The sequence below is a fragment of the Nomascus leucogenys genome, chromosome 23 (genome assembly GCF_006542625.1).
Source record: "Nomascus leucogenys isolate Asia chromosome 23, Asia_NLE_v1, whole genome shotgun sequence".
Lineage (NCBI taxonomy): Eukaryota > Metazoa > Chordata > Mammalia > Primates > Hylobatidae > Nomascus > Nomascus leucogenys.
In genome coordinates this window covers 15,592,777-15,609,305 of record NC_044403.1, presented here as the reverse complement: position 1 = coordinate 15,609,305, position 16,529 = coordinate 15,592,777, and the positions used below count along the sequence as shown (strand labels likewise).

At 36.5% G+C, this 16,529-nt stretch overlaps 1 protein-coding gene across 3 annotated transcripts in view; it reads left to right on the top strand.

The window, feature by feature from the left end:
• PIK3C2G (phosphatidylinositol-4-phosphate 3-kinase catalytic subunit type 2 gamma) overlaps positions 1 to 16,529 on the top strand; it is a 403,925-nt gene that overhangs the window by 95,747 nt on the left and 291,649 nt on the right. For 2 of the 3 annotated variants that reach the window (XM_012502330.2, XM_004092097.3), the window contains 2 exons: positions 6,285 to 6,407; positions 14,121 to 14,252. In XM_012502330.2, coding sequence (XP_012357784.2) covers positions 6,285 to 6,407; positions 14,121 to 14,252 — 255 coding nt within the window. The remainder of the gene's footprint in view (positions 1 to 6,284; positions 6,408 to 14,120; positions 14,253 to 16,529) is intronic. The other variant, XM_003265569.4, reaches the window with a different exon arrangement.

Sequence of the window (16,529 nt, the reverse complement as noted above, 5' to 3'; positions counted from 1 at the left end):
TTTGCCATCCACAGACAGCTTAAGTGTCTAACAGCTCAGTGTGACAGCCCTCTGTATCCTGAGCTCTTGTTTGATGTCCAGTAAGAATTAGGTCACATGAACAAACTGAAGATGGTAAATGTGGGGGATTTCACTGCCAATGAAAGTGGCTCTCAGTGGGATGGAGAGCTGGAAAGGAGATGGAGTGGGAAGGTGGTCTTTCCCCGGAGTTTGGCCGTCCCTGGCTGAAATCTTCTGAAAGGTCCCACTGTCAAGCCGCCCCTCAGAAGTCAAGCTGCTTCTTGCTGACCTCAAACTGCTTTTTCTCTTCTTTCTTTCTCTGCTGCCCATCTGTCATTGGAGCCTGGGGTTTTTATGGTTATAGGATGGGGGGTGGGGTGGGCCAAAAAGTAATATTCAAGCGGGAAAACAGGAAGACATGCCCTCACTTTGGGCTTTAGGTCCAGGCTTGAGGGTGAGGCTTTGCCAGGCACCCCACCCTTTTCTGTCTAGTATTTCCCTGCCTCTTGTCTGTATCAATACCAAACTCTTTCATTCTAATTATCACATTAAATTGTTAGGCAACAGTACATATAAAAGATCAAGAGATGACAGCTATAAAAACTAAAAATCACATCTCAAAATGTTAAGAACATTTTATTTTGAAAGACCTGTTTGCTGTTTAGATATGTGGGAAAATTTGCTACTTGCAGAGAATTTCTATTTATACATATATAATAATTTAAATTAATATTGCTTTTACTTATTAAGATTTTTTTGCAAGATTTTATAGTTTTGTCAGGAGGTGTGTGTGTGTGTGTGTGTGTGTTTAATGTTGGAAAGCTCATCAGATATTGTGTACAAACATGTTTTACATTTAAGTTAAAAATATTCAGACACAGTATGTACTTTCCAGAACTGCCGTGAAATATTAGCACTATTGTTAGCTATCCTATGAGTTCATTAAATGTTTAAAAATCTAATGCACACAAATTCTCATTCAATTTAAAATTACAAAGTGAATAAGTATTGTTAGAAACTTTGGCTACAATGCTGAATTTCACATTAGAGGTTTATACAAAAATCTAGCGCTAAATAATTTATGTTTACCAGAACATTAGCATATTGTTTTTTCTTTTTCAACCTTTTAAAAATTGTGGTAAAAATACAGAAAATGAAATCTACCCTACTAAAAAAGTTTAATTGTAAAGTACAGTAATGTTAACTACATGTGCATTGTTGTGTGGGAGATCTGTAGACCTTTTTCATCTGGCATGGCTAAAATTCTTCCTCTTCCTTTTCTATCTCCAAGTCCCTGGTAACCAACATTCTACTTTTTGCTTTCATGAAGTGGTATATTTAGTATTTGTGTTTCTGTGATTGGCTTATTTCATTTAGCATAATGTCCTTAATATTTATCCATGTTGTAGTATGACAAGATTTTCTTCCTTGTCAAGGTTGAATAATATATCATTGTATGTATATACCATGTTTTCTTCATCTATTCACCCAATAGTGGACACTTAGATTCTTTCTACATCATGGCTACTGTGAACAATGTTGAAATGAACATGGGAGTTCAGATAGCTCTTCAAGATCTTAATTCAGTTCTTTTGGATAAATACCCAGAAGTAGGATTGCTGGATTATATGGTAGTTCTATTTTTAATATTCTGTATTCCATTTTTTCTTCTCTCATATTTATTATTTCTTTTCTTCTGCTAACTTTAGGCTGAGTTTATTTACCAAAATAACATTTGCCAGTTCTGGTTACCAGAAGTGGTCCACTAGGCACTTGTATCCCACACTTGGCTTTATGCCGGCAAACTGGGATTCTTACACATTTAAAATGTAAGGATAGTTTGAGATCATTTCAACCCTAAGATGTCTAATAATTTATGATCATCACATTGGATCGGGCACCTTAACTCAGCATTTGGTTCATCTCACAGCAGCAGTGCTGACCATCAAAGTATCAAGGAAAACAGGTTAGAAATCTGACTCTCAGGACCCACTTAATTAGAAAGAGACCAAATTCTGAAATGGTGTCATACCTTTCTGCCACTGAAGCAGTGAGGCAAAAAGACAGGAAAAAAAACTTAACCCAGTTAAGAAGAATGCCAGGACAAAAGTTAATCAAAAAAAATTCCTATCCTCAGCTGGTCAGCGTCATCAAAATCATCCTGTCCCACAAAATCCTCATCTCTTCCAGGAACCAAAGAAAGAGCTTCAGCCTTGATTCTCATGACTTTATTATAAATTGGTAACGTTTGCAACCACATTGTAAAATGGGGGCTTTGGAAAATTAGACTCATCTGTGTAGTCAAATATACCATACTCTCTGCAGAGTTGATGCCGTAAGGTGGAGGAACCTCACCTGAAGCCTTCTCAGGTTCCTCAGGCTCTTCCTCATCCTATAAATGTCGGTACGTGCTGCTGCAGACCAGCTCAACTGCTACTGGTGCCACTAATGTCAACTCCATGGTGCAGCAGGCTACAGGGAAGGTAGGGCGAGTGAGCAAGTTGAACAGGTGCAGGAGCTGCAGCCTGGGAGTGCTGAAAGGCTGAAGGCAAAAGGCTGAAGGCAAAAGGCTGAAGGCAAAAGGCCTCAGGTGGATCTCAATGGCAGCCACTGCACCTGGCCAGGATGCTCTCCTCAAGCTGTAAGCACTGCCAATTCTGAGATGCTTTGTAATCGCCCTTTTGATTTCTTCTTTGAACTGTTGGTTTTGCTGGAGTGTGTTGTTTAATTTCCACCTATTTGTGAATTTTCCAGATTTCTTTCTGCTATTGATTTTGAATTTCATTCTCCTGTGGTCAGAAAAGCTACATGATATTATTTCCATTTTCTTAAATTTGTTGAGATTTGTTTTGTGACCTGTCATCTAGCCTGGAGGGTGTCTCCTGTTTGCTTCAGAAGAATATGTATTCTGCTCCTGCTGAGTGGAATGTTCTGTATATATCTGTTAGGTCCATTTGGTCTATAGTGTTGTTCTAATCCTCTGTTTACTTACCTTCTGTCTGGTTGTTCTACTTATTAAAAGTGGGTTATTGATGTCTAGTATTATCGTATTGCTGTCTATTTATTCCTTCAGCTCTATCAATGTTTGCATTATATGTTGGGTGTTCTGATATTGAGTGTTTTGATATTCCTTCAGCTCTATCAATGTTTGCATTATATATTGGGTGTTCTGATGTTGGGAACGGATATATTTAAAATTCTTATATCTTCCTGGTCCTTATATCTCCTTCTCTTTTTCTTGTTATAGTTTTTTACTTAAACTTGACTTTCATGGTGTAAGAATGGCCACCCCTGCTCCCCTTGGTTACTATTTGCATAGAATAGCTATTTTATCCTTTCATTTTTGGCCTATTTGTGTCCCTAAATCTGAATTGAGTCTTTTGTAAGTAGCATCTAGTTGGATCTTATATACTTTTTGTCCATTTAGCCATGCTGTTGGTTAAATGGATAATGTCTTTTGATTGGGGAATTTAATCTGTTTACTTTTAAAGTAATTGATAGTAAAGGACTTACTATTGCCATTTTGTTAATTGTTTTCTGTCTTGTAGCTTCTTTGTCTTTTGCTCTCTGGCTGTGTTTTTTCAGTGTTCACTGATTTTTTTTTTTTTTGTGGGGGGGGTAGAGACTTGCTTTGATCTTTTTGGTAGTGACATGTTTTGATTTTTTTTGTTTGTTTTTTGTGTATCTTCCATAGGTTTCATTTTGTGTTTACCATGAGTCTTATACAAAATCTCTTATGTTTATAACAACCTTCAAGCTGTTAACTTCAATTCAATCACATATGAAAACTCTGTACTTCTGTTTCTCCTCCCACCACACTTTATGTTATTGATGTCACAAACTACATATTTTTATATTATATATCCATTAATATATTGTTGTAGCTATTTTTGTACTTTTATCATTTAAATGCTATACCAGAGTTAAAAGTAATTTATTTAGCACCATTACAGTATTCTGTATTTGTCTATACATTTACCTTTACCAGTGAGTTTTATAGTTTTATATGCTTTTGTGTTTCTCTATAGCATTGTTTCATTTCAATTTGAAGGATAGTGTTTAGCATTTCTTACAAAGCAGGTCTTGTAGTGAGGAACTCCCTCAGCTTTTATTCACCTCATGAAGTATTTCTCTTTCATCATTTTCGAAGGATGATTTTATCAAATATGGTATTCTTTAGTGACAGTTTTGTTTTTCTTTCAGTGTATTGAATATATTATTTCTCTCCCTTCTGGCTTACAAAGTTTCTGCTGAAAAATACACTAATAATCTTATGAATGTTCTCTTGTACATGATTAGTCACTTTCTCTAGCTGCTTGTGAAATGGTCTTTTTCATCTTTGACTTTTTATGATTTGATTCTAATATGTCCCTGTGGGGTCTTCTTGGGGTTCTTCACAGTTGGCATCCAGTGGGCTTCCTGAATCTGGATGTTCATTTTCTTCCCCAAATTTAGGAAGTTTTTCACCATTACTTTTTCAAATGAGCTTTCCTCCCTCTTTTTTTCTTTTTCTTTTTTCTCCTTCTGAAAATCCCATAATGATACATTGATATATTGGCCTGCTTGATGGTGCCCATTATTCTCTTTGGTTTTCTTCAGTTCATTGTGGGGTTTTTGTTGTTGTTGTTGTTTTCATTTTTGGCTTCTTTGGCTGGATAATTTCAGATAACCTGTCTTCAAGTTCACTGATTATCTCCTCTGCTTTATCAATTCTGCTTCAGAATCTCTGTAGTAAATTTCTCAACTCAGTTATTGTATCCTTTAGCTCCAAAATTTCTATTTGGTTATTTTTACAATATTTTCCATATCTTTGTTGATATTCTCATTTTATTCATCCATAATTTTTCATTGAGTATCTTTATGATGGTTATTTTGAATTATTTGTCATGTAATTTATATATCTTTATTTTCTTGGAATTGATTTGTTCTGTTCCTTTGTTTCTTTGGCTAGGTCATGATCCCCTCTTTCTTTGTGTGCCTTATTACCTTGTGTTGAGATATGTGCATTTGCAAAGACAGCTAACTCTCTCAGTCTTTATGGTCTGTCTGGCTTCCCACTGAAAAAAAAAATCTTCAAAAATAAGCCTGGCTAGAGATTCTGGGTGCCTTCCAAACCTTTCATATGAGCACATCTTCACTCTGCTTGTACTTGTAAATTCCCAATTAGAGGGATTTTGCTGGTTTCTGTCTTGCGGAGCTCATGTTTTCTTGCTTTTTCTGGTGTCTGTCTGTGGTACTGCAGGTTCTCTGGAATTTCTGTGAGGTGATCAGATCTTTTCGTTTTCAGTAGTGTGGATCTAAAGTATGCTGCATCTCATCAGTTCTTCTAGTTGGATAAGACAGAAACCAGTCCCTCAGGCAATCTCTTTAAAAGCTGGAGTGTTGGACATATGCTCCTTTCTTCCTTATCACTTTCCCTGACCAGGGAGTGGCTGACAAGGTATATAGGCTTTGTCCACTGTACCATAGGACCTCTGGAACAATAAGAAGCCACCCAACCTTTTTTTTTGTTCTCAACAGTCTCCAGGCATCTAGGGTATGCAGGGTCCTGTCAGTGCTCCAAGACAGACAACACAGAAACTAGTCCTTCTGATAGTAGCCCCAAAACTGGAATGTTGGACACACGAATCAACTCGTTTCCTACCCAAGGAGAAGCCATAAATTGGGGTTTTAAAAAAAAATCATTCTACGCTGAATTGTGGAGAGAAGCAATAGCAAGTATGTGCTAGTAAAAACCATCATCTTTGTTTTCAGTGGCCCCTAAACTGGTGACATTTTCTGTCAGCATTTATATCCAGGAAAGACAAAAGCTAGTTCCTTGGGTAGCCTTGATGGTGCTAAGTCTAAGTGTTAGATGTATGTTCCTGTGTTCTCTTTCCCTCCTTGGTGGGAAGCCAGAAGTTGAGAGTTTCTTTCTGATCATGCCACCCTGTGCCAGGGAAGAGGCTCTGGTAAGTGAGTGCCACAAATTTTTCTACCAACTTTGACGTGGCTGGTTTTGAATTCACCCGGGATACAGGAGCCTCTTAACTGGTTTCTGGTTTTCTTACAAGAGGAGTCGGTCAGCATATTGTTGAATTTTTCTCTCCATGAATAAAGGAAGGTCTTAGGGCCTCCTATTCCACAGTCTTTTTGACATACCCAGCATAAATTCTTAAAGCATGCTTTATGCAAGCAGTCATTACTTTATCATTTGACTTTTGACTACAAAAATAATTGACCCACATAGAAAGCTGTTTTCTTTAAAGTGCTAAGCATATTGAATTGATGTTGTTTCTTTTTAGCTACAAAGCATTTTCTTTTACCTGTTGGCTTACATATGCTGGAAAGAAGCTGTGCCAAGTGAGAAACTACAGAAATATTCCAGTCAAGAAATTATTTTTTTTCTTGGTCAATTGGAATGAAACGTAAGTTTAATCTTCACTCTGTCTGGATCATTTATCTAATAAAGGTCAGCATTTTCCCCCTTTTTTAAAAAGCAAAGGATGTAATTTAAAAAAATACACTGCCAGTTGATTTGATTCAGTGGTATGATAAATATGCTAGGGCTAATAGATAACTGACTGTTCAATTCAACAGATTAAAAGTCTATTTAGAAACCTAGACAAGTGTCCAATTCACAATATTGAACTGAGAAAAAAGGGAAATTGAAAAAAGAAGACGACTTATTAATCATTCACACACTGTGCATATCAGGACTATGCTCTCTTTGAGGCAGGAGTGGAGGGAGTCCAGGTATAACAAAGAAAAGATAACCCTCCTGATAATGTGGGTAATCTCCATTTTCTCAATTTTCTCACATAAACTGAAGTACAAATTTATTTAAACAATCAAGTTGTTTGACAATAAACATGTATAGATGTGTAAGCTTAATTTGGGGTGACGGGCTCCCACTTCCTTCTTCTGTAAAGATTTGTTAACTCAAGAAGATAAAATACCTTCCTAACATTATCATTGTCTTTCTCCACTTTTTTGCTCCCCGCACCCAACTTAAGCCCTCTCTTTACTCAGAACCCCAGGGAGGTCATCAGCCTCATTCACAGCTTTTCCATGGTTACTGCTGCATTTCCTCACTGCTCTGCCAGCTTGCTCTCAGTCACTTCCCTGCAGTCTCTATTGCTTCACTCACATCAATATTCTTCCCACCTCAAGCAGAAGAAAATTCCCCAGCCTACTTCCCCTCAGCTCTTTCAGATGGTTTGGCTTTCTTAGAAGACAATTTGACTACCAGTATGATGCTTTTCCATTAATAAATACGTGTCAGAATTTGTAGAAGAGGATGACGTTAGATAGCACTATCTATTCTACTCTTGCCACAATCAATGGAGACTGTGTCCTGAAACATGGCATGTGACCTTCAATTCTCGCATACCTCACGGCCCCTCCCATTCCAAACTAAATCTGCCTTCTTATAGGACCATGGCAATCTCTATCTCCCCTTCTTTAGGTAAGGTTCTTTATTCCTTTGACCAAAGACCTGATATTCAATAATAATATCCCTTTTTCTTTCATAGAATCAACTCTGCTTGTAAAATTTTTCAGTAGCTCTCCAATTCTTATAAGGCAAAGTACAAATCATTTAGCAAAGCACACAAGACCTTTTGTGGTGTGGTCCCTACCTATCTCTGCATCTTTACCTCTAGAATTAACCCCATTCCCCATTCTTGCTATCCACCAGTCATTTGCATCTTATCTACTTACCCTAACTATCCCTTGACTGTCCACCAGTCATTCTTTGCATCTGATCTATTTACCCTAACTATGAACTGAGAAGTCAGGCCTCTGCCAGGGATCCTCCATGTGTCAGGAACACAGTATTCCACTCGCCCATCTGGGAAACACATAATTATCTTTCAGGATGCATCTTTTACCTCCTGTATAAACTCTTCCCGTATCATTGGGCAAAATTGTCCATCTTTTCTTCCCTTGCTTGGTCTAACCTGAAAATTTCTCTTATAGAACCTACTGTTTGTTTAGATTTCTGTATGCTCCTACTGAATAACACAAAGATTTTTTTTTAAATTTTATTTAGTCGCCAGCAGCGAAAGCAGCACCAGACAAAGAATCCAGTAAGTGTTATTGGGCAAATTAATAAATTTTGTATAACAAGTGACTCCTTTAAAAAGTTATTAACCAAGCCAGGTACAGTGGCTCACACCTATAATCCCAACACTTCGGGAGGCTGAGGCGGATGGATCACTTGAGGTCAGAAGTTTGAGACCAGCCTGGCCAACATGGTGAAACTTTGTCTCTACTAAAAATATAAAAATTAGCTGGGCATGGTGGCTCACACTTGTAATCCCAGCCATACGGGAGGCTAAGGTAGGAGACTTGCTTGAACCCAGGAGGCAGAGGTTGCAGTGAGCCGAGATCACTCCACCTTGGGCTACAGAGCAAGTCAAAAAAAAAAAAAAAAAAACATTAATCAGTTCAATCCCTAAAATTTTTCTTCTGATTTAATTAAAAGTAATTTCTGGTTGTTTTAAAACATCAGATTTATTTTCAACTCACACACTTATGCCATCATATAGATAATTCAAGATAAAAATCTAATTCTAAACTCAATTTCAAAGAAAAAATTCTGAATGTTAGTTCTGATACTTACTGATTAACTTGGCCCAGTTCCCACAACCAGAAAGCGTCAAAGCTAGCATTTGACCCACTGTGACTCCTAAGATGATGGTTTTACTGTGACTTACATACTTTTCCTTACAACATATAAAATATTGACAAGAGTATTTACATCCCATGAATAGTATTCAGGTTTTAAGTTAAGAAATAAAATAATAACAACCTCTATTCTACTCCATCCTCCTGCCAGCAGCTACCCCATTTCTTTTCTCTGCTGTGTAGTGAAACCTTCCAAATAACTATATTCACTTTATTCAGTTTTTTTTTCTCTGCTCTATAACACACTCCAATCAGGCTTTCATCACCTCTGCTCCACTGAAATTGTCACCAGTAACCTTCATGGCTGAATCCAATGTTTTTTTCTCAATCCTCATCTTACACGACCTATCAGAAGCTTTTGGCACTGTTGATCTCACCCTCCATCTTGAAATTTGCTTTCTATTGGAACTGTTGATCTCACCCTCCATCTTGAAATTTGCTTTCTTTTGGCACTGTTGATCTCACCCTCCATCTTGAAATTTGCTTTCCACATGGCTGACTCTATACCTCACTGGCCATTTGTTCTCCATGTCCTTTTCTTCTCCCAGACTGATTATGATCTTAGCCCTTAACCCTCTTCTCTGTTGTATATGTCATTCCCTCACTTTTCTCTTATAGTTGTATACCTTTAAATACAATTTAAATGCCAACAGCTCCCAAATTTATATCACCAACCCAGGCATCAGTCACAAACTCCACACTTACAGAATCAAAATATCCTAAACTAAATTTCTGATCTTACATTTCAAACCACTCCACCCATGGATGGCCACTCTGGATAATCAATTATAATCCTGGTTGTTTAGATCAAAATCCTTAGCCTGAATCTTGTTTCAGACCCTATGTTCAGAAAATCTTAATGGCTCTCTTCTCAAAACATATCCAGAATATGTGCTCATCACCTTCAATGGTCTAAACAACCATCATCTCTCCTCTCTATACCACAATAGCTTTATAATGGTCTCCCTACTTCTCTTACACCTTTATAGTTCTTCTTGCACAACAGCTAAAGTCGTCTCTTTAAAATATCAGTCAAGGCATGTCATTCTTCTGTCTAAAAATCCTGAACTAGCTCCCCATTTCACTGAGTGAAAAGATAAAGTACTTGCAATGGTCTACTATTTAGTGTTTTCATTTTGTTTCAGTGTTAATAGGAGAGTGCTAAACAATGTACTTTCAGCCAGGTGCAGTGGCTCACTCCTGTGGTCCCAGCACTTTGGGAAGTGGATCATTTGAGGTCAGGAGTTCAAGACCAGCCTGGCCAACATGGCGAAACCCCATCTCTACTAAAAATACAAAAATTAGCCAGGTGTGGTGGCCTGCACCTGTAATCCCAGCTACTCGGGAGATCAGGGCAGGAGAATTGCTTGAACACCAGAGGAGGTTGCAATGAGCCGAGATCGCACCACTGCACTCCAGCCTGGGCAACAGAGTGAGATTCTGTCTCAAAAAAATAAATTAATTAAAAATTAAAAGTGTAGCTTTCAAAATCTCTCATTTTTCACTCTCAAAAGCTTACTCTGGTTTAAGCAAAACTATTTCATATACAATAAAACAATTTTAAGAAAACTTGTAGTGATTATTCATTCTTAAATAGTATGGTGAGGCAAACATGTGGTTAAAACTTGATATCTATACTATACCTGTTCCTTGGTTTAAAAAAAAAAAAAAGCAATCTGTTTCCACTTACTGATGTGTCTCTTATTCTTTTTTTCCTTTTTTGTCTGAAAGTTCATTCCTTTGATTTTTAAGTAGCCATACAAAAGTTAAAAAATTTTTCAGTGAAGGTGAGATTATTCTGGCTTTAAAAATTCATAGGTATTAAAGAATGGATAAATAACTACTTGGGAAGCACTTATTCTTATCCTAAAGGAATTTATTTTTCTTAATAAAAATGACAGAATGGAGATTGGCAGTAACTATCCACTGTAACTTATATAATTTCTTTCATTCTTGTTATAAAAAAAAAACTCACTAACAAGTGAAGTTATACATGAAGAAGCCAGACTTAATGGGAAAAAGGAACATTCTAGATCATGTGAGAAATAAAGTGAAATTACAGTTTTCATCCTAGCACAGAAATATGAAAGCTGAATAGAAAGTCAATTATAAGTAAAAGAAAGAACATTAAAGAAATTGCTGTGCATTCCACAGGATCATCAGCATTTTATGTCAAGTTTCAGAGCTTCTTTTAAGCTGAGAAATATGTCCATATTACCTTAAATGAATATGACAAGTGTGAAAGAATTTGAAAGAAAACAAAGAGAAGACTTTTAGTTTTGGATACCTAAACATGTAGGTATCCAATTTAATATTTTAATCTAAAATTTGACAATCCTTAACAATAGAAGATTCTTCTTACTCTAGTCTTTTATTTTTCTCCATTAAGTCTAGCTAGACTTATGTATTTGTCAGTTCTCACACTGTCATAAAGATACTACAAGAGACTGGGTAATTTTTTTTTTTTTTTTTTGAGATAGAGTTTCACTCTTGTTGCCCAGGCTAGAGTGCAATGGCGTGATCTCGGCTCACTGCAACCTCTGCCTCCTGGGTTCAAGCAGTTCTCCTGCCTCAGCCTCCCGAGTAGCTGGGATTACAGGCATGCGCCACCACGCCTGGCTAATTTTGTATTTTTAGTAGAGACAGGGTTTCTCCATGTTGGTCAGGCTGGTCTTGAACTCCCAACCTCAGGTGATCTGCCCATCTTGGTGGGAGTGCTAGGATTACAGGCATGAGCCACCACCCCTGGCTGAGACTGGGTAATTTATAAAGGAAAGATGTTTACTCGACTCACAGTTACGCATGGCTGGGGAGGCCTCAGGAAACTTAAAAACATGGCAGAAGGGATAGGAGAAGCAAGGACCTTCTTCACCAGGTGGCAGGAAAAGAGAGAGAGCAGGAGAAACTGCCACTTAGAAAACCATCAGATCTCTAAGAACTCACTCACTATCATGAGAAGAATGTGGGGGAAACTGCTCCTGTGATCCAATCACCTCCCCCCAGGTCTCTCTCTCAACACCTGGGGATTACAATTTGAGATGAGGTTTGGGTGGAGACACAAAGCCAAATCATATCAACTTACATTTCACCTGTCTATAAGGAATGTGTTTTTTACAAACCAGTGTATTAAATGCATAATGGTGGATATAAATTATTATAATACTGATTGAATAAACGAATATAATGCTGGCATACAACATACAATTGGCCATATATTGTGTTATATAATAGCAGTTCCATTTTGTGAAAAAGGAAAAGTAAGACTTAGAAAGGTTAAATGCATTACTTAGAAAGGTTAAATCCATCTTAGTCAATCAGGTCATTTTTTGAGCGTAGATTTATCCAAATCCAAACTTGGACCCATCTTCTCCACAGACAGTTTATATATTGGCATCTCACAATTATCATTAACTCAATAACATCATACCCTAAACTATATGAATTATTCCCATCCCAATTTCCTCTTTCTTCTCTATTCCCTATCAGTTAAAAATATCTGTTGTAATCTAGAAACTAGAATTCGTCTTTAATTCTTTATTGTCTTATTCCACTGGTATGCCATCAGTCAGGTATTAGTTATGCCTTTTACTTCTAAAATAGCTCTTCTATCTTTCATCCTGTTAGCTGCTCTATAACCACGCTGGATCTGGATTTGATTATCTCAGTGGACACCATGAGAAGGAGAGAAAGAGACGTACTTCCTCAAAGTCAATTATGGTCATTGAATTAAATTAACTTCTCCTTATCCCCAAGGCTGGATGCTGTATAGGGCACTGAAAAAAAGGAGTCACCAATGTTCGATTTGAAACCCTTGGTAAAAACTGCTCCCTAGTCTCCAGATTAGAAAGCCAACTCCTACTGTAAGAAGATGCTTAATATTACCTGAGGCCTCAGCTGGGTGAACCTCAGTGAGCACCTTTCAGTTGGACAATAGGCTTTGGTCATCATCAGTACTCTAATAATCACCTACTGCTCAAACAATTTAACATCAAAGTTCAACTGGGAATGACAAGGCCAGTAGATTCTGTGTATTTCCCTCACACCTCATAGCCATCAGGTATCATCCCACAAAGCTGCTCAGTCACTCTTCAAGTCTCTTTCCTCTTTATCCTTCCCATCCATCAATGATTTATCTCCCATGACTCTGGCCCTGTCTGCCAAAGTTTGTTCCAATTTTCTCATTCCCCTTTAGCATTCTCACCTACTAGTAAACAAATCTCCTCATCTCAGCTCCTAGAAAAAAATTTCTTTCATCTCCTTGTCTCCTAAATAGTTCTTTCCTAAACACCAGGCTTCTCTGAGGCATTATCATATAATGATCATATAATTGACATATGACCATATAATGATCATATATGAGAACCTGATCATACAATTCTATATAATTGAGATGACTCCGGAAAAGAATGAAAGGTACGTGTCTCCCTGCCCCTATTAAGGATGTTAGATCACAATCTCAACTTTCTGTCAAAAGCCCCTTCTCAAACAATCATGCCACGCATGTATATCCCACCCAGTCTTATAGTAGTATTTATGACCTTCTGGACACTTCCTTATATATATTGATGCCTTCAACCCAAACTCGAGTTTTTCTCACTATTAAAAATCCTGTGTCTATCCTTAGCCAATTTTATTTGCTAGTATCTATAATCCATCCAGGATCTGAGCTCGGAGAGTCTTGACCTTATCACATCCAGAGATTGTATACGTGTTACATTTCAGTGACCATCCCCCAAATTCCTGGGACCTCATCATGATCCAGAATGGCCCACATTTAAAATGGCAAAAAACTCTCTACACTTTGGCTCTATCTTTCAGATATTTCTTTTCGACTTTAGGGAAAAGTTCAAATTCTTTTGCCCGGCATGTAGAGCCCTTAAGCGTTTTGGCAACCACCTATCTTTCTAATTACATCCTCCACAATTTCCCCTATCAGCTTGACTGCATCTTTTTTTATAGCCACAATGAACTGTTCACCATTTATCAGACATACCTAGTTGTTCATCCATATATGCCCTTGTCTGTGCTTTTTCCTCTTTCTGGAATATTCTTTTCCAAATCTCCATCTCATTGTAGCTAACTTAATCTTTCAGAATCATTTTGAGTTATTTCTTGCCTCCTCCAACTCCCTAACACAGTGTCTTTCTAAGTCTGTTTTTCATCTGTGCCTGCAACAGCTTAAGAATAAATGTTCAAGTTATTGTAACTTTTAAAAATACACCTACATGTCAACATTATCAGGAATAATTTTCATCAATTAACAAAATCTCACTATTCTACATATTTCTGTTAAATTTTCATGTTTACAAGATTAAACAAAAAATTTCAAGAGGCAGCCTCAATTCAAATAGTTAAATATCTTTGTCCCAGACCAGTACATTATAAGAACATTTTCATTAAAATATCAGTAAAATTGGTTAGGTAATGCTACTTCGTTCTTTTATTCTTAGGATCAATTTTCCCCTTGAAATAAAGTCTCTTCCAAGGGAATCCATGCTCACTGTAAAACTGTTTGGGATTGCCTGTGCAACCAACAATGCAAATTTACTGGCGTGGACTTGTCTTCCACTGTTTCCAAAAGAGTAAGTGTATCAATTGTGAGTAATAAGCCTATCATTTCAATAAAACATTCTTAGAAGTAAATATTTTGGAGTATATGGCATAATGAGGAAATCAAGACATTTTATTCTAAAATTGACACAGTTCAATATAAATCATGACTGCTGAAAGCAGAACTGATAAGTGAAATTGTAGAAATGGCTTTCAAAACAGGACTCATGCTGAACTTGTCAGCTGGGTCATTTATAATGAAAAAATATTGGCATGACCAATCTCAATTACTTTTTCTTTTCTGACCAACTGATTTCTTTGGAATTAGTAATTCAAAATGATTTGGATTAATACTGTCATTTAGAAGGAATGTAAGTCATGGAATTCTGGCTAAAGTAAAATTATACAAGGTAACTGGCTTACTGACCTTTTCTTGTGAAGAAGAAATATTTAGTAACTTTAAGGTGATATTTTTCAGAAAACTAGGTCAATTATAAGTTCAGATATTCTCTCAGAACTAATGACCGTTGCAAAATGAAGTGTTGAATTAACCATAAATCTTGGAAAATATTAATATTCAGAATACTTGATAAAGTCAATTACATGATGTTCTATGGTATTAAGGAAAAAATATTTTTAAAAAATCAACCATTTTTCACATGGCTAGTCTTGCTTCAGAATCAAATGATAAAATTTGGGACTTTAAAAAAATCAGAAAATATATTGTAATGTTAACATTTTTATAAAGTATGTTTTTCCCTCTGCTGTTTTAGAAAGATACGGTGATACAAAAATATTTTTTTAAATTTATTAATTTTTATTTCCCAGACATAATCAATATAAAAAACTATTATCAGCAACCATAATAGATGTTTCAGATCTTCTTTGTTGGATTAATTCTGATGTAAGCTCTGTGTGTGTGTGTGCGCGTGTGTGTGTGTGCACATGTGTGTGTGTGTTGTTCTGTTATTTGTTTTCATGCTTTAGCCCATTTCTATACCACTGTTCCTTGAGGACAGAGAATGTATTTATCTTTGTCATATCTATCATCTAATGTAGCACCTCATATAAAGAGGCAATCAATACAAGTTTGTTTACTAAATCGAATTGAGGAAAAAAACAGTCCCTATATAGGAGATAAAGAATGAAATAGGATTTCAAGGTCTATAGGAAACAGTTTATCCCTAAAAGCAATACCTACTGCAATACCTAAAAGCAATACCTACTGCTGTTAGCAGACATTTCAAAGATATGATTTGTACGCTAAGAACTTTATTTTCTTTCTCACTAAGAGCAGCTATATAAATGTCCTTCCTTCTCATAAGTGAGTTTCCTTAAAGTTTTACCTGCAGTATTTGTAAGATCTACCATTTTTTTATAGAATTTTTCTAGCTAGTCACTGAAAATAAAAAAAGGTTAAGTCCATTTTACTCTCCCATCATGTAACACACTACTTGCACATAATAATCAATAAACACTAAACATATAAGAATTTAGGAATATTTTTGTCTTTAATCTTCAAGGCATTTTTCCAGATGGTTATGATAGTAAAAATACCACCTCCATGTTGTTTTGTCATATGTCACTTGCCACTGGTAAGCATGTTACAGGCGAGTGGTCACAAAAGATGAGCATTTGTGAAAGATGGCATCTGGGACTGATCCTAGGTGGTATTTTTTAAGGGGATGCTTCAAAATTGTAGACAATGAGATGTCAAAAAACACAACTCACTTCAACAATTACTCAATAAGGATTTCTAAATATTTTTCAAAAAAAAACCTGTTTCTCCTGAAAAATCAGAAAATCTGCTTTTCTCCTGTGCTAGACAATTTAAGGAAATAAAGATATTTTTAAGAAACCAGAAATACGTCACATGGGACAATTGGGAAGCTGCAAAGACTCCACTTTGCTCATTGCTTCAAGTTACAAAGATTCTAACCCAATTTATTTGATGCAGATATTTCCAGATCACAGCAAATTGGTGACTGAATTTCATTTCCTTTCATGGGGTAATCCCTGCTCATAAACATTTGCTATTGAATCTGTCTTTTATTACAGTTCAAATTGCCCATAGCTAGCCACGTGGAACTATAATGAGCGCTTATGTCATTATTTTTTCCAACACATGTATCAACTGAAAATATGCAGAATTAAAGGTTTCCTATCGCTTTGTGGTTTCCAGAACTGGATTTCAGAAGAACCAATGGTGATTAAACTCAGATAAATCAGTTAGGGCTGCATCAACAAAGTCGGAAAATAAAAATAAACTTCTACATTTTCAAGCATGCAAACTTGCCTTCAATTCTATT